Genomic DNA, 26,500 nt, shown 5'->3' with positions numbered 1-26,500 from the left:
TGCCTCTTCTCTTGTGTCAAGGCCTCGTTTAAGTTTAAAATGGGTCTGCTCGACACCCCTTTTTCCGCTTCATTGTAAGAGGCCGTTCCTTTTATGGTTTTGTGTGATTTTATCTTTTTTCGTACTTTATCCCTCATTTGCTCACATTACACACACTTTCTTGAGACGGGCCTTGTGGCATTACCGAAGACACAGGCCAATAGATCAATATTAGTACGTGTCGCTAATAGGCTAATCCAGACACGGATGAGTAGCTTCACACCGCTAGAAGGATCCAAGCTGAGCTGAAGTATAACTTCTAATCGATACACGAAATGAAAATGAGTTTGGATAAGCTTCTGACTTCAAGAATTTAGTGGGACTGAGGGAATTTCAGCCGCGTAGGCATAGCGTTGTTGTGGGGCATGAATCACATTTCACAATCTTGCAGCATCTTGATAATGGCTCTTTAAGCTTCCAAAGGAGACTGTAGGCCAAGGCAATTCATTGTTTTAAAATGTGGTAATGGCAAAGTAATTATGAACGTAATTCTGCACAAATAGGCGCGTAAGCATCGATGTTGCAGTCGAACTGGTTGCTAAGCAACATAGGGGCCTCCACAGCATCCAATTAGACAACCTTTTTTGCGAGAGAATGACAAGTTAATTGCTGGAGTAATGCAAGAAGACTGAAACGGGGGTGACCGGCGTGGGAGTTTATTAACACAGTAACTCCAGATTAAAATTACAGTATGGGAAGGTGCTAGAACGCCCTCTCTTCATAATTGTGCTCTCATTGGGTGAAATTCAATTCAACAATGTTATCTTCTGTGGATAGAGTACCATAGAGGTGTAATTGGAAAATGGTAATTTGATATTTAATTGCAGATGGTATAATTGGATCATATTTCTGGTGGAAGTGTCGGTTTATCTTGTAAGTTTAACGGACCGGGTGGTCGGCAAGCCTTATGCGGAGACTGAATGTGTTGAAGAGTAGAGAGAGCAGGAACTGTATCATCGTAGGACGGGGGTCATCATCATCATCATCCTCCTCTCTCCAGATGCCTTCGTTCAAATGATGATGTACGGCTATATTTATTTAGTTATCAGATATTAAATTGATGTAGCCTAAATTTTACCACGGCTGTTTGGCGTGGAAGACTTCTGGTTCAGCAGACAGGCACTGGCAGGTGTAAAAGACTACAGCTGCTGCAGTTGCAGAAACAAAAGTGTGGAAGGAGTTTGGAGAGGCCTTAGAGAATGACTTTTTTGGGCACCCCAAAGTGGATCTGGAAAACCATTCGGGGGGGAAAGCGGTACATTGTCCAGGCTTTTCTTAGCAACGGCGGTGAAACCCTGACCTCTCCTGGTAAGATATTGTCAGAAGGTCGAACTCCTAAATTGGACATGCACATCTTCCTTTCAGGAGGCTGAGCTGGTGCAATCTGGGGGATCAGAACCCATCTCTGTGGCAGAAGTCATGGGGGTAGTTTGAGAGCTCCTCAGTGGCAGAACACCAGGGGTGGATGAGATTCTTCCCAAAATGTTGAAGGCTCTGGATGTTGTTGGGGTGCCCTGGCTGACAAAGTGTCGTGTGGAGGCACACTGCCTTTGGAGTGGCTGGCTGGGGTGGTGGTCCCCATCTTTGAGAAAGGGAAATCACACAGCACACTTCCCAACCTCCATGAGAAATCTATGCCAAGGTGCTGGAAAGGAGGCTCTCACAAATAGCTGAACCTCAGATTCAGGAGGAACAACGCGGGTTTCGTCCAGGCCGCGGAACGGCAGACCAGCTTTTCACCTTCTTGCAGATGTTTGAGAGGGGCCATGGGAATTTGCTAATCCAGTCTACATGTGCTTTATTGATTTGGAGAGGGCTTATGACTGTTCCCCGGGGTATCTTGTGAGAGGTGCTGTGGGAATATGGGGTGCCGTGGTCGCTACTGCGAGCCGTTTGGTCCCAGTACACTCAGAGAGCTTTATTAACATTCTTGGCGTTAAGTCAAGCTCGTTCAAGGTGGGTGTCGGACCCTTTGTCTCCTCACCCGTTCCTATTCATAGACAGGATCTCAAGGTGTAGCTGAGGTCTGGAGTGTGTCCAGTTAGGGGACATAGGGGTGGCAACTCTGCTGTTTGCAGATGATGTCATCCTTTTGGCAACGTCATACTGTGACCTTCGACGCGCTCTAGAACAGTTTGCAGCCAAAGTGTGATGCGGCTGGGATGAGGATCAGCACCTCTAAGTCTGAGGCCATGGTCCTCTCCCTGGAAAAGATTGCTTGTCCCCGTCAGGTGAGGGGGGAGCGACTGCCCCAGGTGGAGGAGTATAAATATCTGACTCATGAGTGAGGGGAAAGCGAGATCGGGAGATTGACCTCCGTCTAGGTCCAGCGTCTGCAGTAATGCGGGAATTGTATCGGACAGTGGTGGTGAAGGAGGAGCTGAGCCAAAAGGCAAAGCTCTCGATTTACCGGTCGTTCTGCATCCCAACTCTGACCTACGGTCGCATGCTGCGTGAGCGAAAGAGTGAGATAGTGAATACAAGTGGCTGAAGTTGGGTTTCTCCACAGAGTGGCCGGCTTACTCTCCTCGACAGAGTCGCTGCTCCTCCGCATTGAGAGGAGCCAGTTGAGGTGGTTCGGATATCTGATAAGGATGTCCCCGGTGCGCCTCCCTTTGGAGGTGTACCAGTCATGGGGCGGACACAGGACACGCTGGAGGGATTATATCCACCGGCTGGCCTGGGATCACCTTGGGATCCCCTGGGGTGAGTTGGCAGAAGGAGAGAGGGACATTTGGGCTGCTCTGCTTGCCCTGCCACCATCACCCTGATCTGGACTAAGTGGTTAGAAAATGGATCCATTGATGGATAAGTTAGTCTAACTGAATGGAACAGAGGGATTTCTGTACAGCATGTGAGAATAAATTGGGAAAATAAAGACGTTTGTCGTGGTTCACTTTCACAGCTGGAAACATTATGTTTGTTTGTTATGTTTACCACTTTCTGGCACAATCCAGCCTGTGCCTCAGAGTGATGAGGTCTTAACAGACATAAAATTGTCTTGTTTTCTTCCTTTAATCTGCTTCGCATTTTGTTGTTATTTGTATATCTCGATAATTCTCTTTAAAAGTTGATCTGTGACCAGTAGCTCGGAGTTATCTGCAACCGGGAAGCGCTGGTACTTGCCCGTGCTAGTCTCCTAGCTACCGCTCCCCCTCTGGGCACTCTCTAATCTTATTTGCATAATAAGAAACCTAATTCTGCTATAGAGAACTAATTAAAACTTGTGTATATTAATTCCGCTCTTAGAAAAGCAGCGTTTGCCCCCGCTTTATCCTTGCGTTAATTATCAGCGAGGGCTAATGAAAAGGGTCTGATTAAAACTGCCGGTGTCCTCTGGTGATTCTGGATGATTCCTGTACAAACATTCCTAGGTCGAGTCCTTAATATCTGTTGCCGTTCATCAGTTTTAACGCCTGTCAGCCTGAGCCGATTATTTAAATGATTCAAATCGCTACGGTTACGTACAGCGAGGCAGTTGGTGGGGCGGAGCTCCGTGTGGTACTCCAGCGTGATATTTACACCTGTTTTCTGCGCAAACAGACAAACGCGAAACGGTCCAAGAGATGCTGGCTTAATCCCCTACAGTGCAATTGCGATCCTTTATGCTTTTATGAGATTATTACCTCTCAGAATAGCTTCTTCGATTTAGATGTTCAGTTAGAATATCATATTTCACTCGTGAATTGAGCTCTCTAATAAACTGCGGATGGAAGAAGGCGCTGAGAATTGAATAGGTTTGTAACGTATGTGTCGACTAAATGTGCCCATATGTGAGGCTTCGGAATTTATACACTCCCCAGACAAATCCAAAAATCTGGAAATGCATAGTTAAAACGGAAAAACGCAAGCGTATTGGTTAGTAGTTGCCAATTTAAAATTCCGAAGTGAACATGCGGTATTTCTCACCGTACATGAAACATCCATACATTTGGATGCCACTGTGTGTAGGTCAGGGTTTCATATTCATTTTTATGGAATGCTGTGGGCTTAATGTTACATAACTGTATGCTCTCCTGCCTCAACCCACGTACAGCCTAATTCAAAGGGCTCATTCATAAACATTTCTGAGCAGTGCACAAGCAGTGAGAACGCATGTTCGCTTATGGCACACACATGTGTATGGGTGACCACCGTGATGCCTGTCTTTAATTGACTTTTTTTTTTATCCTCTCACATCAATCATGTTTCGGCGCAAGTAGCCAGGGAGCAGAGAATGCCAAAGCAAGCACAGATGTTTGCACGAACAAGCATAAGCCGCGCGACTGAAAGTGGGGGCGTCAGCGTAAAATAGTGCCTCCTTTCCGAACTTTGACTTTGGCTCTCCAAACCCCCAGCGAAGCTCTGAGTTTAGTTATGCTAGTCCTGAGGGCACTGCTTGCGCGGATTCCCCTCCCCGCGTCTCGATTGGCTGCGCTCCCATCTCAGTCCAGAGTCAGAAATTACGGGCGCGGTACAGCTGGCTTGTTTGCAGAGGCTCGGTCCTCCGTCTTACAGGCGCTCTGAAAATTACAGCAGTGAGTAGAGATGGGCGCTGATGCCATGTACCCCAGGGCATGAGCTGGCTCAGTGCCTGCTCTCAGAATCAGGGGAAGACACTCAGCTTCAGAAGATGGGCGCTCACATTCTTAGTAACAGGAAGCTGGTATCCTGACCTCCTAAATTAGTTTTATGCTGTCAGGTTTCTGTGTCTCAGTACCCAGTGGGAATGCCAAGGTGCTTGGCTCCATGTTAGGAGCACTCTGGGATTGTTTTTCCTGTTTATTTAATCTTACCACACGATTATCTGTATTTTGGCAGCGCAAACACAACTGGGGTGTAGGATAGACTGTGACATTTCCTTATAGCAGTGCCAAAGTACAACAAATCAATTTGTTTTACATTGTTTTCTTTCATCCTATTTGGCCCAATTAAATTGAAGCGCTGCAGTTTATATCTGGCCTGTTTAAATTAGTACTTTGTGTTCAGTTAAAAAAATGTGCTCACATATCGCCTGTACGATTTACAGTACATTCAGACATTTAGCAGTTGATCTTATCCAGTGGGTCGTGCACAGATTACTTTTTTACCGCGGGATATTTTTACTGACGTAATTCAGGTTAAGTCTTTAGCTTAAGGATGCTACAGCAGAATACCACCTGGGACAGGCTTTGAGTTTTTATCCCAATTCCCCAGCCATTATTCTTCACTGCCACCTGCGAATGATTGTGCTACTGGTGCTGGTCACTTGGAGCCATTATAAAGAGATTAAAAGTGTGTGTCGCGCACAGAGATTTATTTGTATGTATTTTAAGAGCATTAAAGCTGTTAATGTTGTGCTGAATGTCACAGGCCTTCATCAGGGGCGTAGTGTCCTTCATTCCTCAGCTTCATTAAGCTGTCAGTCACAGACTGGCATCAGTATTCACTCACCCTGAATTTTGGGTTGATTCTCATCATCAAGGACATCCGTGCCTCTTGGCGGCAAAAATAACCATTATTTATTTGGAGAGGAATTTTTTCCTATTTTTTTTTTACGGTGCTGCTTTTGTTGATTGTTGTCATTGGCCCTTAACCACATGCAGAATCGCTGGTATTGTTTTGTAGATGCGGTGGCCATATGGACTGAATTTAATTAAGATCTTGGCCTGGAGCAAGCGCCCCGCTAGGGCTACGCCCCCCGCGAGGCGGCGTCCAATCGCACAGCGGTCAGGGTGTGATTTTGAAGGGAAGGAGATTGGGACGGTGGGCGGGGCCCTGTTCCCCGCCTCCATACGGTGGGCTTTGAACGTGTTAGCAGCCGCTGGGGCTCTCGCCGCGCCCGTGTTCCGGTTGGCACCGGGAGCAAGTCGTACCGCGTTGACCTACCGCCAACCTCGCCTAAACCTTTCCTCGCTGTCGGGGTTGTGGAAGGTCAACCGTGAAGGGCACAACGCTTCAAAGAGCTTGGCTCTACCTCACGAGGTGGCCATTTTGAGCTCAGATGCTTTGGTTGAAAATGTGAGTTCGTGGACACAGTGTTTAAAGGTGTACCATGCATTTTAACCTTGAAGATGTTATAAAAGAACCATGCTCAGTCATATCCGTGATGCGCTGGCAGTCTCTGTCCTTGGTGCACATTTCTATGCCCCTCTGCCTTTATTTCTTCTATCATGTGTTGGGGACGTTTATGGCCGTGACCCTCTTTTCTGTGTGGGGAGCGGTGGGTACGACTGCAGAGCCTGTGGGGTGGGATCATGTTTCACCGGAGCGTATGTAGCCAGCTACTGCAATGGCAGAGGTGAAGAAGCACCAGTACAGCGAAGCGAAAAGACAAGCCACCAGGGCTCATTCAAAAACCAGAGTCAACCTTGAAATTGCTTTTCCTCGATGGCAACAGCTATCGAAAAATGGAGATATAAAAACAGAAATGTTATGAATACAGATATGAAATATGAAAACGGAGGTGAGTGGGAGGAGAGTTCTTTGATTTGTGAACACAGAACCACAGCAAGGCTAAAAATCCTGCATTTAAGAGACTGGTGGAAGCAGAACTGTATGGATGGGAACTAATGGCTGCAAATTTGAGAGAATATGGAAAGGAATCATGTCTGGTGTTTACACTGTAATGCAGTTGGTCTAACAGCACAGAATTATGTACTGTTCCCTTTTAGGTACCAACGGCTGAATGTATTTTGAGCCGAGTGGTTAGAGTCTTAGTTTCTCTGACGAGTGACAAGGAATTTTCTTGTTAATGTCAAAGGCTCATTTCTGTCTGGCGACAGGATAAATGTAAAGGGGGTGCGGAGGTTAAGGAGAAGCTGATGGGAGAAATGCAATCAATAGCAACTGAGCAGAGTTCTGTGACTGCCTGGGTCTCCTGGGGACAAGGCAATTTCCACCCATGTAATCACACACACACACAAACACATACACACACAAACACATACTGTAGCAGACCACACTGCATCCTAATGCACACAAACACACATTCTCTCTCTCAAACACGCATTCAAACAAGCACACATCCACATACCCATGTCCCCCCCCAAACACACACGTGCACACACACACACACACACCAGGCATGCAATGAGGCATCTCTTTTGGGGGGGGTCTATTGGAGTGTTACAGTGATGATGTCATTTTGTAGGCCAACCTGGAAGTTTCTTCCACTGTGGCTTCTCTCGGCCTATTTCCAGTGCCTTTCTCCCACAGGGATTTTGATTTCTCATTTTCTGTTTCACATTTTGTTCTACGCCATAAATTTCTGTCTTTATTATAATAACTTATTAGAAACTTACTTTTTAACACACATATCTGCTTGGTAGCCTATATCCACGGTTCAGATTAAAGGGTGTCATTTATGTTGTAATGCAAAACGTGAAACCCTTAAGCTTATGGTAACCCTAGAGCTTATTTTCCGCATAAATAGGAATCCCTATGGGGAACGAAAGCAGTGGAGATCTGCTGTTTATTGCATGATGTCGTAAACCTCACGAGTGAAATTCCATTATTTGCGTGTTGCGTTCCGGATGAATGAGCTTGCCGAAACGGAAGCTGGCTGCTAGCTAACGTTGCGTAGCTCGCTCTGATCTCTGCTGGGGGTGGATTCGCGTGTTTACCTGCATCTCCAGCGTCACGTAGCGTTCTGACCATTTGTTTGGGTAGGAGAACTGACGTTACGTGACCACCCATCCGGCTGCTGGAAGCTAACCGCTAATGTGGTGCTATGGTTTTATAGGCAAAATATGTGTATTATGGTAAAAAAAATAGCATCACACAGTCACGTCGCTTTGAGGGCGAATGCGTTGGGTGGGGGGGGTTAGGGTTAGAGCCCGATAGTCTGACGCTGGGTTTGCTGCTGACACACACCTACACACACACACACACACACACACTGTGACCTAATGGCGTCTGAATGTCATATACTTAGAGAGATATATGCAAGCAGTTACGCCCACGCACACACACACAATCACACTCACCCACACACTATGTGACCCAATGGCATCGCATTGTCACATACTTAAAGAGATGTATGTTCAAGCACGCACGCATGCACACATACACCCCCCCCCACACGCACACACACACACCTCACTGTCCACTCCTTCTCCGCCCCTTCACTTCCCAGCTCCCCTGCTTTGTGGCATGGCAGAGCCTGTGGACAGCAGGGGATTTGGATGCGGGGCTCTAGCTGTGGAATCCAGCGCAGAGTCTGAAGTGTCATTCGGGGGAGACGGTGTGTCGCAGCGGGGAGGGGGGACGGGGGGGGAGCAGCGCCCCGTCTCCAGAGTAACCGCCTGACAAATCATCCTGCTCAGGGCCGTTAAGCTCTGGGAGAAAGGGAACGCAAATCTCCCCCGTCCTATCCACCGACGGGACGCGGCGTGTCAGGCGGGCGGGCCGGCCCTGTCCTGGGACGGGGGGAATCGGCTGCACCGCGATACGGGGGATTGGAGTGGGGTGTCAAAGACTGTTTATGTATCGCCGTCCTGAGACGATGTTCAGTTGTGGGGGGGGGGGGGGGGGGGGGTTGCTGGTTTTATCAGGGTAATAATGTTTCCCGCCAGGACGCGTATCCACGGCAGCTGGCGAAGTCTTCCTCGCCCGCGGCCTGCTTTAAATCGCGCTCGTAAAACTCCGGGCGGCGCCGCGCGGGAAGGGGCTTCTGCGGAGGAGCAGCGCCCCCTGCGGGACCCCTCCCGCCGCGATGCCTCTCTCCCGGAGCTGGAAGCGTCTGGAGGGGCTCGGCTCGCCCCATTTGTCAGACGCCTGCCTTCGCTGAGCTCAGCGGCTCCGTGGGGTCCTCCGCTGTGCCTGAGTCTGCTCCTCTCCCCTCAGATGGCTCTGGAGCTCCTCCCCAGTCTCTGGAGATCACAGCACAGCAGCTTCGGTTAGTTAGATAAACAGGGGAACGGGCCTCGGATACCAGCCCCCCCCCCCCATCCCCCCCGCCCTCGCTAACAGAATTCATCTGGGCTTTGTTTCAGCCGGGAGGAGGTTTGGCTGCGTTTGAGATGATGCTCAGTCTCTCCAAAAATCTTAAACTGATCGCGCGTGGCCTGAGTGTGCTGTAATTATCCACAGAATCTCCACTCCGCCTGCTCTAATTTGTTACCGAGGTCACTTTCAACTTTTTTCATTTTTTAACAGAGCGGTAATTCCCCTGTCCTTTGTGGTCCAAAACCTCAGGAGAACTGTCTAAATATACCCATTATTCAGTTGTGAAAAGTAAATGCCGTGAGAACAGTGGACGTGGTGAATGTCTCTAACCCTCCCACCCTCACTCACTGTACCCATATCGGCCCCACCCACCCTCACTCACTGTGAGCATGTTGGCCCCGCCTACCTTGGCTCACTGTGAGCATGTTGGCCCCGCCTACCTTGGCTCACTGTGAGCATGTTGGCCCCGCCTACCTTGGCTCACTGTGAGCATGTTGGCCCTGCCTACCTTGGCTCACTGTGAGCATGTAGGCCCCGCCTACCTTGGCTCACTGTGAGCATGTTGGCCCCGCCTACCTTGGCTCACTGTGAGCATGTTGGCCCCGCCTACCTTGGCTCACTGTGAGCATGTTGGCCCCGCCTACCTTGGCTCACTGTGAGCATGTTGGCCCCGCCTACCTTGGCTCACTGTGAGCATGTTGGCCCCGCCTACCTTGGCTTACTGTGAGCATGTTGGCCCCATGTCACATGTAACACTACCCCTGGCAGAGCTGGCCATTCCTGGAAGCACGCTTCTCCGGCAAAGGTCTCCGTCACCTTCGAAGAGTGAGGTTACATCAGCGGTGGGACCGTGCTTTCAGACATGTGTCCAGGAGACAGGCTGCTATTGGTTCATTTTGGGGCGGGGCCAGTCAGTCGGGTATGTCTTACTCTGTGTTTGAGTGACATGAAGGAGCTGTGGAGTGTTTGCGTAACTCCACAGACACAGATGGAGGACCTTGTATTGGAGACTACTGGAGTAAGCACCATCAGTTCAGTATTTAAATATGAATGATGGAAATTTAAAAAACTCCCAAGGTGGTACGAAAATGTAGACTAATCCTACACAGGGAGTGTGACTGGTTGGACAGACAAAGATTTGTGTCAGTTTCTAGTAGAGAGGATGTCTGTGTCAGCTTGGCAGGTGTCTGATATACTGAAGTCTAAATGTGGCTGCTTTAGACCTCAGAACTTTGTCAACAATGTTCAGCATGCAGAGATGGTTACGCACACCAAGTTTCAGGATTTATGGTGTGTGCTGCGTTAGTTATGAACATTAGAACAAATAAACTACTGCTGCCAAAAGGCCAAATAACTTCTGATTATCATATTGAGTGTGTTCTTTTCTTCTATAGCTCTCAACACACACACAGCTATTTTTTCTCTTCTTCTTTTTTGATTTTATGTTGTATTGCTGTCTCAGGTGGTGAAAGTGAAAGGCAGCTGGAGCCTTTGTTGGTTTGGCCTTCCAGTTGGTCCTGCCGTGTCCTAGAGGTCACGTCCCGCTGTTTTATTCAGATCCGGCCGTGAATTTTTCAGACGTCCTGTTGACAGTTAGAGAGACGGACGGACGAATCCGCAGGAGAGACGTGCCGGGGGGGGCTGCGGTAACAGGGCGTACTGCTTTCAGGCAGCGGTCGCTGTAACGCTGTCATTTTTCAGCGATCGTTGCACCCATTTGGCGGTGTGCCCTGCGGGGGTTGTAAAACGCGGGTTCGCGTCCCGCGGTTACACCTTTACCGCCAAACGCTCCTGGGAGCTGGCAGCGCGTGGAAGAAGAAAACGCGACACCTTGGCGGATTGCTAGTATTAATGGCGGATTTGCCAAGTAGTAGGAAAGAACGCCTCATAATATTGATAAACATTATGACTAACCATTTTGACATGTATTTTTAAAAATATTGCACGTTGTGCACCCGCCTATGTGGGCGCATATTACCATCTTAATAATGCGCCCTTAAAATAACAGTAAAATACTGCGACATTGGCTTAAGACCAGGTTTTTGTTGGTCAATCGCGCAATCGCTTTCCACGGCCTCAAGATAGCAATGCGCCAACAATGCGCCTGACTAACCCTCATTTTAAGACCAACACGCCCATGGGCGCTCAGATGGGCGCAAGTGCATTTGCTATTTAAACAACGTGGGCGCTGGACGGGAAAATGACAACTGCGTCGGTCTGAAACTAGCGAAGACACTTGCGTTGCGCTTGGCGCCGCTTTGCGCCGGGCGTAAGATAGAGCCCAGAGTCTATTAAGGAGCTGGGGCAGCGTTTAGCGGGCGTACTGTATCAGCGATATTACCTGCTATCTCCTAGCCTTTAGCCTTCCCTACCCTGTCGAGAATGGATCTGTAATAACAAAACCATCCCAGGCAGTCCAGGAATAAGAGAGAGAATGCATCACCCAAAGCTATCCATTATATATTGTGGTGAAGCCCTGGCATAGCATGCATATTTATAACACAGATGGCTTTACCTGTGCAGTCAATAGGTAGATCTAATGCAATATTTAGGCTCCTGGCTGCCTATAATGGATCTGAAAATCTATAACTCCGCCTCAATCAAATATTGAGCAGATCCCTAAATTGCTTCTGATTCCTCCTGGAAAACTCTAGAGTCGAGTTATGAATAACTCAAAGCCATCACCCAAGACAGCGATTACCCTCTGTGTCCCCAAAAATATCGCAAGAGGTGGGAGAGGCGATATTTAAGAAAATATATAAATAAGCAAAAAGGTGAAATTGGGTGGACTTATCAGACCTGGAAGACCCACCTGTCTGCCCTTCTGATCCGTGGGGAATGGAGATGAGGGGCTGGGCCGTTCCACAGTTTAAGCAAGGGAGAGAGCGAAAGAACAGGTCCCCATGCCTTCTGCTCCAGACCGTTGTCGTGGGCGACAGCGGGGGGAAGGCCTGTCATTTTATTATGCCTCTCCTGAGCTGCTGCGAAAAGCTGTTATTTAATGCGGCTGTCTGTAGGTAGATGAACTTGTCGCTTGCCGTTACTTCGCTGTGAGAGCAGTTAGGAGGGGCGCACTGTTGTGAAGGGCTTTCAGTGTTCTTTAACGGAAACACTGAGATAGTTGTCATTCTGTTTTCCCTGAAGATACCACTCTCTCTCTCTATCTGTTTCTCTCTATCTCCATCTCTATCTCTGTTTTCTATCTCTCTCTCTGCCCCCTCTCTCTCTCTCTCTCTGCCTCTCTCTCTCTCTCTCTCTATCTCTCTTTCTCTGTTTCTATCACTCCATCTCTCTCTCTGTTTTCTCTCTCTCTCTCTCTCTCTTTCTCTGTTTCTATCACTCCATCTCTCTCTCTCTGTTTTCTCTCTCTCTCTGTCCCTCTCTCTCTCTCTCTCTCTCTGCGCTCCCTCTCGCTGTGTCCCAGCATGCCTGAGGACAGGCGTCTTTGCAGCGGAACGAGAGAGCGTGCAAACACATCCAAGTGTCTAATGTTCTCAGCGTGAAGGAGGGCTGCCGCCGTTCTTTCATTTAAATGCCCTCATTAGCCCTAATTACGTACCTCCGAAGGAGCAACGGGAAATGGCGCGGCGCCTTCTCTCTTAAAGACGCTGGGCCGTCGCGCGGCTTTCCGTTCCTACGTTCTTTGGTTCTCGTTTTCGGCATCAAGATGGCCGACCGCGGCGCACCTCAGCTTCGCTCTGTGCCCGGTCCGCCTCGTGGACCTGCCGTTCCAGATTAACGCGTTGCATTTGAGTGCCATTTTGTTTCATCGTGGTTCACCAACGTGTTCCGTATCCTTGGCATCTTCAGTGAGTTAAAAGAATGGCAGGACTGGAAAAGAAGGGAAATTTGCCAGAGTGCTTGATCTGTGTCGTGACTGTACTTCGCCATCCCGCGCTTTCATTTCACACAACATGTGCGGTGCAGGAGGCCGGCCAGTCAGGTGGGCGGCTGAGGCTTTTCTCAAACAGACTCGAGCTTTATTTTAGAAGACTGTCTGCTGGGTACAGGAAGTAACTCATCATAAACAGGTTACCTCTACACACCATAATTATCATAGGAATAAGGGGTAATAATGAAAAAGGTTGGGCAAGGTTATCTTTGTTAATTTGTTTTTCTTGTAAGTGTTCATCGCATTACCACAAAGTGGATGCTTGCCATTTTATGAAGTATAATCCGTTTAATGTATGCAGCCAATTTTTCTGCACTATTCGATGTAGGCGGTTGAACTATACAAATGTTTGTGTTTTGTAGGCTAATGTCAAGCATTATTCTCAGTTTGTTTCTAATCATTAAGACAACTTTCACATTTAACCATCTTAAATGTCCTCCTTGCTGGCTCGAAGCAATCAGATTTTTTTTTTCATTTTCAACTTTGAAATTTGAGTATATATTTTTTGTTTTTTGTTTTTTTCATCAGTGCTTGGGGTCCCTGTCACATGGGTTGAGATGAGCTCGGTCATCGAAATCCTCCTGAAAATACAGACGGCTGTGCTACCCCTCTGCTCTGCTTCCTTTTTTCAAATAATAAATTTGGCACCAAACCTGGCGCTGAACATTTCCAATTCCCACCCTGGTCTGGAACGGCCAATGTCTGAAACCGCGGCTGCGTACGTGCCGTGAACCCCACTGCCTATTCGGAAGAGTGTAGGCCACCGAAAAATGTGGTGTCGCACATGCCTTTCTGCTTCTGTACTCACTGCAGACTCCAGCTGAGCTTGCATAGTGTGGAGTCAGAGGAAGACCTTTCGTGTGCGACTTTAGTATCCCGTCTATGGGCGCCCGATCATGCAGCAGAGGTTGCTGGATTTCGATGAAACGCCGAACCCCTATCCAACTGCACCCTCCCGTACCCTGCGTGAAACAATCACTCTATCCAGTCCGGATATGATAGGAGACTTTTTTTAATGGAGGCTCATCCATGCACCACAGCATGGTGCTTTAACCAGATGAGCCCCTCAGCAGCCCTCCTGCTCTCTTACACTGAGAGCAGGCATATGATCAGGCATTCGAGGGCGGTAGTGGGACGGTGTTTTGGGTGCCAGTGAGTTGTCACTGGTTCGATTCCGTGTAGAAACACCACTGTGTCAGCCTTGGCACTGAACCAGGATTTGTGTGAGCAAGTATCCCACTGTGCAGATGTATGGTATTTAAAGTATGAACTGTATTGTGTCAGCATCTGCATAGCTAATAAACAGCAATTAGGAAAACACAAACAGGGATACCAGCAGACTGCAACCGTAGTCTTCTATACGCTGCCTACCTGGAGCACTTAGAAAAGCATGGACATCTGTTCCTCTAAGAGTATAATCCAATTGAGTGCATTAATGTTTTAATAAATGTCAATTATTCATGTTCAGCTGAAGGCAGCACACAGAACAGACAAGACACATGGGAATGTTCTCAGGGGAAATAAAACACGAAAAAATAATAAATCAGGTTGCCGGACAAGAAAGATATTGAAAACAATTTAGAAGTTTAATGATGGGGATTTTTCTGATATACTATATGAGTGCCTATACTATACAATATGAATTGAATCTTCATTGATGAACTATATTATGTTATAATATAATTGTATTATTTTAAACATGCTCAAGTATATCCATGTTTTCTTTTTTTTATTAAAAAAATAAAAGCAGTATTTAGAAAATTATATAGGGATGAAAGAGTAACTCAGCTAAATGGGCCAATATTTTGTTATTGTTTTCAAAATAATAAGCATTTCGCTGTACGGTGTGTGTTTTAATGGAATGAAAGTTGGCATAATGTATGTAAAATGGGAATTGTAGCGCTGTTTGTGACATGGCTCACACCAACACCACAGGCATAATGAATCAGAATGTAACACTTCATTAAGTTACAGCGGGTGAGTGCTCTGTATGTGTATGTACACACAAACACACACGCACACACACACATATGCATGCAGATTCATTCGTATGTTACAAACACTGTTGTGCTTTTTAAATAATGGAGGATTGAGGTAGTTCTTTAATTAGCCAGTTGGCTGTAATGGAATTCTGCTTTTTGCATTTGGTAATTATTCACTGACATGACAAATTCAAATGAGAGCTCAAAAAGCCTTATGCTACAGCTAAATAATTTAAATGGCACAGAGGTTATTCATGCGAGTGTGTGTGTGTGTTTGTGTGAGCGCGAGAGAGAGAGAGGGAGAGACGTGAAGTGTTGGGTTCCATTTCCAACCAGGATTACACCAAATGGAAAAATTATCCTACAGAATCCCTTCATGTGGAATTTTCCGAAAACATTTTAAAATTACAAAGGAAAAACTCCAAACAATGCATTCAGGGCAGAATTAGGCTTCTATCCATTAATTGTCAGTGTACAAAAAATACATTAAAAAGTAATCCAGATTCACTCCACCATAAAACCCTGCTATGTCAAGAGAATACATAGAAGATAGTCCCCTCAGCCAACTAGTCCTGAAGCTCACTGAACCGGCCAACACCAGAGAGAGAGAGACCCTGCGTGCAGTCTGTTTCTTTGTACAAGGTGCTGGTTCAGACAAAAAATTACTCAAAAATGTAAGTGCCTACTATAGCAGAAGCTTTTTAAAAATAGATTTTTTTTGTGCAGTCTGCACACTCTGAGTGGAGGAATCAGACCTTATTGTGTGAATTCAACAATACAAAGGACACAAATGATGTGCATTGCTGCATTTTATTATCCTTCTTATACCGCTTTTTTTTCTGATATATGCTGTCTTTCCAGCGCTATTTTGAGCTGTTTGATAATAAATGTGAATGTATGAAATAATATTTTCTTGTATGATCTTTTCTGAGGCACGTGATGTGGTACAGTAGAGATGAGTCTAAACGAGCCGGTGTTCCTGACCCTCTCCCCAGACGGTCTTTGGGCTGGTTTGTGTCGTTCGGTCTGTGGAGAGACAGCGGTGTGTGGTCCCGTGGCGGCGGAGGTAATCGTGTTTTCCCCTCCTCGGCTCTGATTGCGACGCAGCGCGTCTCGCTGGGCAAACGAGCTCCAGCTGCACGCAAGCCTCGCGAAAATACGTTCCCCGGTCCTCGCGCTCGTACCGCCGTCGTTTCTCCCCCCCCCCCCCCCCCTCTCATCCCGCGTACGAGGGTCCTCGTCCCAGATTAGAAGCGCTGAACTGTTTCCCGGGAAGCGGCGTCCTGAGGCTCGGCGGCGCCGCGGGGCGCTAACGAGGCGGGAGCGCTCTCCCCTCTGATCCGCCTCCCTCCCGAGCCTCCGACTCGTCGACCCCGGGGCCCGGGTGCCGCGAGGACGCTTCCCGCCGTGGAACGCGTCCCCCTCAGCGCGGCGGCGGCGGCGGCGAAACAGGGTCATCGGCGTCGAGCGCCGCAGGAAAACGCGGCAGAGCGGAGCTTCGGGCTGTCCTCAGGGGAAGCGTCTCCTCCTTACGCTCTGCTCCCCCGTGTGTCTGGAGGACCGGGAGGGGGCTTCTGTTAGAAAGCACAACAGGGCTGACTGATGTTACTCCCCAACACCACCGTTGTGCAGGGCGTCTGGATTAAACTACTGGCGGTTTTATTCACTGTTCTGAGAATGGGGACCCAGCTCCCAGTGCGTTTACACTTTAAAGTCAAAGATGGTGGTGCGGTCAAGGTCAGCCTGTCCATCGTCATTTGAGTCACTCACTTCTTCTCTGGTCCTTGGCTTTGTATTTTCCCTTGTAGTTTTGTTGCAGTTACCCACTGTAGTCTAGGTCATAGTGTTTTTTTAATGTTTGTGGTCTTGTCCATGGTCACGCTCTGTTGCTCAGGACTTGTGCGGATTGTGTGTGGTCTCCTCACGGTCACGCTCTGTTGCTCAGGACTTGTGCGGATTGTGTGTGGTCTCCTCACGGTCACGCTCTGTTGCTCAGGACTTGTGCGGTTTGTGTGTGGTCTCCTCACGGTCACTCGATGAGGCTGTGGTCCTTGTCTGCGCGGGCTTATCTCAGTCGCTCAGTTTAGCTGCGGTTCCTGGCTGAGCGGGTCGCTCTTACCGCCTCAGTGGACCCCAGGGGCGACTGGATGTCTGGGTAATTAATAAACATAAGCGGTTCACAGGGCCGGGTTCAGACTTCACTGCTCCCCAGGCCCAGGTTACACGGGTGTGTGTGTGGGGGGGGGGGGGGGGTGGCCGGGGCGGGGCACTAAGCTAATTGAGCCCATTATTTACTGCTTGAACAGCCTTTCCGTGACTCGGGAGAGTCAGGGGGGTTGCTCTCCTGCAAGGCAAATGTGAAATCCGCCAAAAACAAGCTAACGTTTGGGTTCAACTTTCATCACAGCAGGAGAGTGAAACATTAGCAGGCTCAATTAATGTTAATCTACTTACGTGGTCTCCCCCTTCTGGAGCTGTGGCCAACAAGCACGCCAGGCATCGCTGCAACCGGAGGGGCTTCTGTGCTGAAGCTGAGGCAGCTGCAGCTTCAGAGTGACCACTGGGTGTGTCTGCTGATACTTCACTCCCTGTTGAAGCCCCTGTGTCTCTTGCCCGTGGACCATCGGTCCTCAGATACATGGTCAAATTTGGGTCTGCCTGAAGTGGGTTCACACACTCAGCGAGTCCAGTCTGGTTGGGCCCGGTTCTGCCAGACCCCCATGGTCTCCTCTGTGAAATCCTCATTTGTCTTAACTGGCCGTCGGTTTGTTCCAGTTTTGTTTCTGTTGACCAGGGCCTTTGTTTCTGACGTGTTCCCCTCTCTTCTCCTGCTGCAGATCTGTTCCTCACCATGTCGGACTCTGAGCCGCCCGCCCTCGCACCCGTCATCTTTCAGACGTGGATAAACAAGGTAGAGACCCTCCCCCTCCCTCCCCTGCTTATGTCACCACGGTAACCCGCTGTTCACCAGTCACGGGTGAACTTCCTGCTGAACAAGTGACTATCCCTCAGTACACTTAAGAGAACTCCTCATCCTGTCCAGAAAACACACACATTCCAACAGCGCATGAAATTCATGGAAACCAGTCCATGTCTTCATATTTATTTTATTTTTAATCTTATTTAAGGTGAAGTGTTTCTCTTCAGTATCACAGTCATAAAAACTCCATAGAAAGATACAATTTAATATCACCTTAGAACACATTGCACATATTGCATAATGTGATTATACAATTTTCAGGTTTACGCATGCGCTATGAGAATTTATTACTTGAAGACTCAGTGTCCCTTAGGAAACACAAATAATACAGTACAGAGAATATGAACAGCAGAAATGCATATGAATTATAACATTCAGATGTTAATAAAAAGCCATCTTTTGCTGCTAAATGACGGACCAGGGTTTGGGAAAACCAGGGTTTATTTCCCTAATAATAGAGCAGTTTATTCAGTTAGAGCCCCATAATTTGTGTGATTGTGCACGAGCATTTTGCATGTTAAAGAAGTGAGTGCTGTGTATTCATTTGAATACTGTTTGATAGAACACACCGTAGAGAAGCCGAGGGGATGTGTGATCCCTGCTCTGTCTCCGTGGGGCTGCATACGGATGTGTGCAGACTGAGAATGCTGGGAGCTCTTCGGGGTAGTTAAGATTCGAGAGGCGCGCTCGAGCCCCCCGCTCGCCGAGCAGAGCTCCCGGCCACGCCGGCCCCGCCGAGATTAATGATCCCGGAGAGTGCGCAGCGAGGGGCCCCCGCCGGTTCCGCTGGGAATGGGGGGGGGGGGAGCCGGAACCCCACACTCTCAGCCTCCACGGAGCTTCCTGTGGTAGCTGGGATGGGGGCCGGACCCACTTGCCACACTGGAAGCCACTCACACCCACACCCACACCTACACACAAAAACTGCCGTGTCCCCTAATAACCTTCTCTCATGCTTGGGGGTTCCTGGAGTGTGCTTAGGGAAGTGGCAGAGCCCCTTGGACAATTCATTTGGGTAGTTAAGGGATGGGGCCACGTTTTGCAGGCATGTTTTACCTGGCAGAACTACAGGCATGACTCAGACTTTGCCTACTTCATGGCGCAGTAGTGAAGTAGCACAAGTGCACAGTGGCACCTGTGCTAGCGTCACACGGCCTGTCACTCATAGGAAAGCCCGCTGTGCTGGTCCCCAGTGGCCCCGCCTCCCTGCGCTGCACGGTCTTTGCTTTAAACAGTTTGTTACAGTCCGGCGCCCCCCCCCCTTCTTCCCACTGCCTCCTTTTAATTGCGTTTTTGCTCAAAGCCCTCTCTAGTCATTACTCTGCAGCTGATTACACAGAGAGCCTTGCCGCTGTCTAAATTAAAAGCCCTGAAGGAGGGGGTGTGTGGTGAAAGAAAACAATCAAGGGGGCAATATGTTGGCGGACGGCTAAGCGGTTGCCATTAATTACACCATCCCGGTCTGGGAGCGCTTGCGGGAGGGAAACGGGCAACCAGAAGGGGGCGCTGGTCTTCGGTCTCACGGTGCCTGGCATGCACAAGGCTCCTGACCACGGAAATGCCATGAGCCACCCGCTGAATAAAAGCGAAAGCAGAGGCAGGCACCGCGGTGACGGCTGTATTGCTGAAGTAAGTCCAGCTCAGTTGGCGAAGCACTGGGAGAGCTGGCTCTAATGGCGTCTCAGTGGCCGTGGTATTTGAGGGTACTGAGTTTCCACGGCGAAGCGAAGGCGCCCCGGTAATTCCGCCAGCCGGGGGAAAGGCGTCATTTCGCGTGCGGTGATACTTTGAGCCGGTGGAATCTCGTGGGTGACCCCGCCTCCGCCTCCCTCGCTGGCTGAGCCGATCCGTAACGGGATTTACTTGCAGCCCTCGTTCTAGCCGAGCGACGTAGAAAGCAGCGAGAGCCGCTTTCATTTAGCAAACTGCTGTACTTTAGATCTGCCTGACACTTTAATTTAAGCAAGAATATACAAACACTCAGTGTTTGGTGTATGAAAATGTGCGCTTGACCACATGACCTGCAGGTGTCCTCCACCTGCTGCCGCTCTCCTGCAGGGAAGATGCAGTGAGAAGAGGAGGGCACGCTGGTGTTATTTTATTTTTCTTCTTCTGCTTTTATCATTTCTCGCTAAGCGTGTGGGATTTGATTGTGTGTTTCTGTTTTTTTCAACCGCACACCGTCAAATAAATGTCAAGAAAATATGTATGGTGAATATTTACATTTGTAGTCATCGTGAAATAGTGGCATGTTCTCCATGCAGTAGTGTTATCAAACATTATGTAGAATAACCAGCTCATAGAATTTAATTATATATGCCAAATATATATAGATGGGTTTTTAATTAAAATGAGGTGATCTGACCTTTAGAAGGACAGAAATGACCCTGAGGGGAGGGTGTTAAAACTGGACAGATCAGAACAGACTGTAAGATCCTCTCAGCAGGGAACTCTGTGGTTCTGAAGTTCATCTCACGATTTAGCCCCAGAGCACTATGTTAATTAAGCCCTGAGCACTGGTACTGCACTCCCTCCTCAATGGTCAATCAAGCCCTGAACACTGCTAATGGGATTATTTCTCATGTGAGAAATTCACTTGCTCTCATGCTCCATTCAAAAGGGAGAGGTGTGTGAGTATATGTGCAGTGTGCAAGTGTGTGTGTGTGTGTGTGTGCGCGTTGACTTTGTTTTCCCTCCCCTTGTCCCTGGGGGGTAAAGGTTAAAGGTCACAGCCTATTATGCTGCTTCAACTATGTGGAGTGTGTGAGATTAAGAAAATGGGACCTCCTTCCATAATGGCTCTGACATGATGGGGACAGATGCCTTGGATGCACAGGTTCCCCAGGGAATCTGAGGCAATCTGTGGGAATCTCCACGGAACAGGGAATTCTGGGCCCGCAGCTCATAGATCCCAGCACAGTCGGTGCTTTAGTATTGATCCGTTTCATTTCCATTCTGAAACCCCATCAGTGCACACAAGGGCCCAGACAGCCGCTGAATGGCAAGGTCACGACCCGCCGTTCATCAAGAGGTGCTGAGGTCAACGGCGGTCCAGCCTTTTGTTTTTCATTTAGTTTTTCATGAACCCTTGAAAGTAGCAATGATCCACTCATAAGACTATAACAGAGAAGTACTTACACAAGACATTCCACCTGGCCATTGTTCTGTGAGTGAACTAGCTGGTGTGTATGCAAATTGCCACAGCAGTGCACGCCGGAGTTTTGAATGGGGCTCAAATGAGTCCTTAATCAGTAGCAATACAGTCGGAAGAACAATCAGCCTCGAGAAAAGGTGTTGAGAACTATCGAGACTTGATTAAAAAAAGTAAATCTGTTAAACCTTTTAGCACAGCCACCTGTACTGTGCATACTCTGGGAGCCCCTGTGGAAATCAGTAAATAAAGCTGTCTGCAGGGCCCATAAATCCAGGGGCCATTCATCACACGCATCACAGTGTGCGGAGCGCTGCGGTTGTGTGCCTGAGACGGAGTGTGAGGGGAGGCGGGGCTCTCGCTTCGGAGGAACGCGCCGCCTGCCGTCGAGCGTAGAACGCCAGGCCGCGGTTTCCGAATTTTTTTTCCGACCGCGGTTCCGGAACGCCAAAAAGAGGCTTAATCACCGGCGTACCGACGCCGGGCCCGCCTCTCCGCCGCCGGCAGCTGTCCGTCACCCGGCTGATGAATATTAACGGGCGCCCTCGCCCGCGGCGTGTTTAGACTCCGGATGATCGGGGTCCGGAACGTCCCCGCTCGTACCGACGGAGGAGCCGCGGCTGAAAAGGCGAGCCCGTCGCGCGTCGGAAACAAACGCACGGTGACGAGCGCCCGCCCTCGCCGTGGACTCACGTCTGGGTTTCGGCAAGGGTAGACGGAGGACTCGTAATGGATGACAGCAAGCCCTGGCCTCCTCCGAGCTCTTTCTGCCTAAATTACCAAATGCCAGTATTAGTGCTCACAGACCCTGCTCCACTGTCTGATCAGATCCCGAGTGTGCTGGGTATGGCTGAAGGTCCCGTGGAGTAGCGCATGATATCTCTGCGTCGCCCAGGCTGGGAGGGTTTGATTCAGCAGGGCATCCGCTGCCTCATGAAGAATGAATGGCTCCTCTGCTCAGCTGGGTAGCTTCATGTAGCAGGCCTGTGCTTCTTTGTTATAAACCAGGCAAAAAGCAGTGGAGCTTACAGAAATAAACCCGCTAGCTTTCAGGATGACGTAGGCTTGGTTAAAGCTGCTCTAAGATCTCAGCAGCTATTAAAACATTGTCTGTGAGAGGGGAAAGTTCTGGAATAGAGACGCGAGGAGTGTGTGTAAAGTATCTCACACTTCTCAAAACCGCCTTCTGAGAATCTGGCCAGTGTCTGCTGACACGTCCCCCGCTGTGATCATCGCTTCTAGAGTAGGAGGGCAGGAGCTCGGACCATCTGGGTTCCCAGAATTCTCTTTGGAGGACATGTATGCTCTTCTGCACCCCCAAATCTGTGGCGGGGGTTTGTAGTGATGAGCTGGAGGACACTAATACAGTTAGACTTTCCAAATTGGAGGAAAATGGAGGTTAAAAAAGCTGTTTACAAAAATAAATGGCCAATACTTAGCAATGTCATGAATAGACTGATTATCTCAATGAAATTGGCTTTAGTTTGTTGGACAGAGAACTTGAATCATAGCCAGTAATTCTGTATCAGTCTTTTTCACCCTGAGGATGAACCAGGCTGTCTGGGGACATTGCTCTTTCCTGATTGGTCAGTCCAACTTCTCTTACCCCCCCCTCTCCTCCCCTTGTCTCCGTCTTTCGGTCAGGCTCTCTGTCAAAGCCCTTGAACAAATGGCTTTCGATGGTAAAAGAAAGAAGTTCATTACATTAATGACCCGGGCCTTCAGAGTTTTAATTGAATTTTTAATTTCAGGCGAAATTAGAGGAATGAGCGATTAGCCACGGGCGCGGTGGTATTCTTTCAGCAGTCGTGTAGCCCCGCGCATGGCGGGATCGTGTCATCCTTATGTCCTTTATAAATGGCCGAAGCTCGCCGCTTCGCCCCGCGCGTTAGCTCCCTCCGGTCGAACCCTCGTTAACAGCCATTAAATTAAATGAAACCTACAGTAATACTCCTGCCTAAGGTGGCCGCGTTTTAGGAGGCATTAAGAGGCTGACTGCGCGGTGAATTGCGGCAGAGAAACGGAGAAAGTGTCTTCTGAAGGTATTTATCACGTGAACCGTGCGGGAAACGAAATACCCCGGAACGCTTTGTGTGAACGGCCGTGCTCCGTAAAACGCGGTCGCCGCGGAGAAGCAGCCCAAGCTCGCGCGAGGGCGTGGCGGCGTCGGGAGGGGCGCGGCTCGCGCTGAGATCAAGCGCGGCCGCGTCCCTCTCCCGCCCCGCGGGGGCTTGCGATGATGATGCCGCTAAGTCGCGCTGAGCGCGTGTTTGTCCAGGCCTGCCTCTCGCGCGGTTTAAAGGACAGCGGACGGCAGCCTCCGGCGCCTGTTCTCCCCCTCACCAAATCCATCCGCATTATTCAGCTCAGCGGCCCAGATGGCCTGGGGACCGATGGGACGCGAGGCGCTTGTTGAGTTTTCTGCGTTTTTATGGTTTTTTTGATGTTTTGTTTGCCTGTTTTTGTTTTTCTTTGTCGTGCGGTAGCCGTGGTACCTGACCATGCAGTGCAGCCGGCTAATCGTTGTGTAGCCTGGCGGGCAGAGGTATACCTGCTGGTTTGCTCTTTCTGTAGCGGTCATGTAAACAGACGGAGAACTCAGCGCACCGAAGACACGGCCTGTCCTGAGCCTTGCAGTCGCAGTACAGCCATGGACACATTTAAAACAAAATCCTTGCCGCATGAATTTGCATGAGTGTTAAATTATCTTAAATTCTGTTATAACATGGGTGTAAAACGCAGCCTAGTTCAGCCAGTATGGGTTCCCTGCAGGTTTTTTTTTACAGGTATGTGCAACGAGTGAAACGCAGTATATTGTGTTCACAAACGGGTGTTTGTTCTGCTAAATGCAGGAAATGGACAGTGACACATATAGTGACTCTTAGCAATCAGCTTGTGCCGCTTTGACCAATCAGTGCCTTTCTTTAATATCAGGTGAACCCCGAGGGGAAATCGGGGGTTCATTGCAGTGCTGTGGAATTAGCCCGAATCCTGCTAAGCTGTTATCTCATAGTAACAGGGCTCTTCTGCTAAAGTGGACGTCTGTGTTTATTTCACCAGGATGGGAACTTCACTAAAACCTCAGCTCTGAAGACGCTAGACAGCTTCAAGATAGTGGGCCAGTCTGCTTTCATTGACTTCGGTAAGCCTTATAAATGTGATTTTTCTCTCTCTCTCTGTCTGCTGTTACGTGTGCGTGTGAGCTGCAATGTTTATTGTTTACAGTGGTCCCATTTTAGAGTGAGAGAGTCTTGACAGATGAATCTCTGTGTCTGTCAGCCTCCATCTGAGTCGGTGTGTCTGTCAGAATCCATCCCCGTCTTTGTCTTTCAGGCACTTTACTGTTTCTGTCTGGTCTGCTGAGGCGACATGTCTCAAATATCTGTCTGTTTCCATAAAATCATCTTCTCTGCCCCGTTTCCCGTGTGAATCTGTCCTAAATGTTTTTACTTAACTTTTTGTTTTTCTAACTTTAGAAATTTTCCCTGGGTGGGTCTGAATTGAATATTCTAACGTCTGTGTAACTGGGTGTGCAATCTGTGTGTACATCTCTCCCCCCTCAGCCCCAAATAGAACATTGTCCTTACGAAAAGAGGTGTCTTTCATTTTAAATGCAGGTCCTAGTGTTGCATCATGGGAAACAGGCCTGACATCACAGCAGTGGCATGTCACACGATTTGAGTAATTGCAGAAGCATAAAGCGAGCGAATGCTTCTCCTCGTTCGTCTCAATGGAGCTTGGCCTTTGGATGAAAGGGCGGGCTTATCTCGGCGAACAAGAACTTTCCTCGCCTTTCATTTTGCGTCCTTTGTGGCGCGGAAACGTTGTTTTAAGCTGTCGCCATTGTACGGGTGGTCAAACCTCAAGAGGCCTCATATTTAGTCTGAGCGCTTTCTGCACAAAGACCGCGAGATGCTATCGGGACAAATCTCATTTCGGGGGGGGTTGGTTCTGAGCCCGGCCGTTGGATATTTCATAACCGCGGAGGCGAGATAAGGGACGCCGCTTAATTGCTTTTTTCTCCCCTCACACTCCCGTCTCTGCCGGGTTTTGGCGGTTATCGCGGCCGTGTCTCAGCGCTCTACCCTCGCGCCGTGGTTCCGTTCTCAGGTTTGCAGCAGCGGGTGGCGCTACGTTCGCTTTTGAAGAGAGATGTGACGCACAGCACGCTGTCGCCACTGCGTTACACTGGACGAAGCAATTACCATGCCTCTAATAATAACAATAATAATAATAACAGTAATAATAATAATAATACGCTTTTAAAGTCTATTACTTTGCAGTGCTGGTGTAAACTCGCTCGAGGTAACGCCAGTATGTAGTGGCTTTCTGTCGAGATGGGCCACAGGTGTGCCTTGTGTTTAAAAGCAAAAGCAGCTCAGGTCTGCTGGGCATTTTGCTTTCGCGAGCAGCGCGTCGGATGCCTGTTAGACCTCCGAACCATCTGCCCCTCCTTTCTCCTTTTACCGCGACACGCGCCCCCGTTCTTCTGCATCGCCCTCTGTCTGCTCCTCTCTCTCTCGAATCCATCCCAGACACCTTCCTGCTGTGCTAACGCTTTCAAGGAACAAGGGCGTCCATCTTAGGTCTGCCCGGGAAGGCGTCAGATGTCAACGTCTCTCCCACCGCCCTCGTGATTCCCGCCACACCGTGACAGGCAGCGGGGCCTCCCCCGGTCAGACGTTTATCGATCCCCCACCACCCCCCTACCCCCCCACACCAGAGCTAAACTCCCCAGGCAATACAGAAAGGGCCACAACAAACAAATGACAGACCGGACCCAAAGGGGAGCGTGCGATGATGAATGTGTGTGTTTGGGGGCCAGTGGAGGAAGCTTTTGGCAGGAAAACACTCTTTTCACTCGATTTAGAAAAGAAAAGAGGCCAGGGGACCGTGATTATTATGCAAGCGCTTAACTGTTCATTATTCCAGGATTGAGTGCTGGTTTTATGTAATTGGATCTCCCAGTGTCCACATTTTTCTGTGGGTAGTTAATAAAGACAGAATGGCTCAGAGTGGACATGCTGTGCAGGGCTACAGAGCAGGGGGGGGCAGTGACCTTAACTGCCACGCTGTCAGAACCCCCCCCAATCTCCCCGGTGTCTTACCGCCTCTGTCCTCTCATTTTCTCTCTTCCTTTATCTCGTTTTCTCTTTCCCCCACTTTCTCACAACCACTCATTTTTTCGCATTGGCCATTCCTTTCTCTCCGTCTCTCCATCTCTCTTTCTCCTTCCTCTATCTTACCCCTCGTTTCCTCTCTCTCTCTGTTACCATCTCTCTGTTTCTGCACCCTCCCCCCATGGTTGCTCTTCTCTCCCCGTGGCCTGGTGAAACGGTATAGCAGAAGCGGTGCATTGCGCTGATGGTAAGGCAGAGCGGCTGGATTGTGCCTCGTGTGCTGGGATGGCTGGTTGGGTATATTCAGCCAGGGCGCTGCCTGCAGTGTCTGTGCTGAGGGACGTCTCACCTGCTCTACAAACAGAGTGAACTAACCAGCGTTTCCTTAATATCCATAGTATCATTTTGTAACACACAAAGCAAGATTTC

General features: G+C 49.0%; 1 protein-coding gene across 1 annotated transcript in view; it reads left to right on the top strand.

Moving 5' to 3' along the window:
• Positions 1 to 26,500, top strand: part of itfg1 (integrin alpha FG-GAP repeat containing 1) — a 106,871-nt gene that overhangs the window by 7,030 nt on the left and 73,341 nt on the right. The window contains exons 7-8 of the mRNA XM_064338009.1: positions 17,658 to 17,731; positions 24,012 to 24,093. Coding sequence (XP_064194079.1) covers positions 17,658 to 17,731; positions 24,012 to 24,093 — 156 coding nt within the window. The remainder of the gene's footprint in view (positions 1 to 17,657; positions 17,732 to 24,011; positions 24,094 to 26,500) is intronic.

Source organism: Anguilla rostrata, chromosome 5 (genome assembly GCF_018555375.3).
Source record: "Anguilla rostrata isolate EN2019 chromosome 5, ASM1855537v3, whole genome shotgun sequence".
Taxonomy (NCBI): Eukaryota; Metazoa; Chordata; class Actinopteri; order Anguilliformes; family Anguillidae; genus Anguilla; species Anguilla rostrata.
The sequence above is the reverse complement of the archived record's forward strand: the minus strand, read 5'-3'. Positions and strand labels throughout refer to the sequence as shown.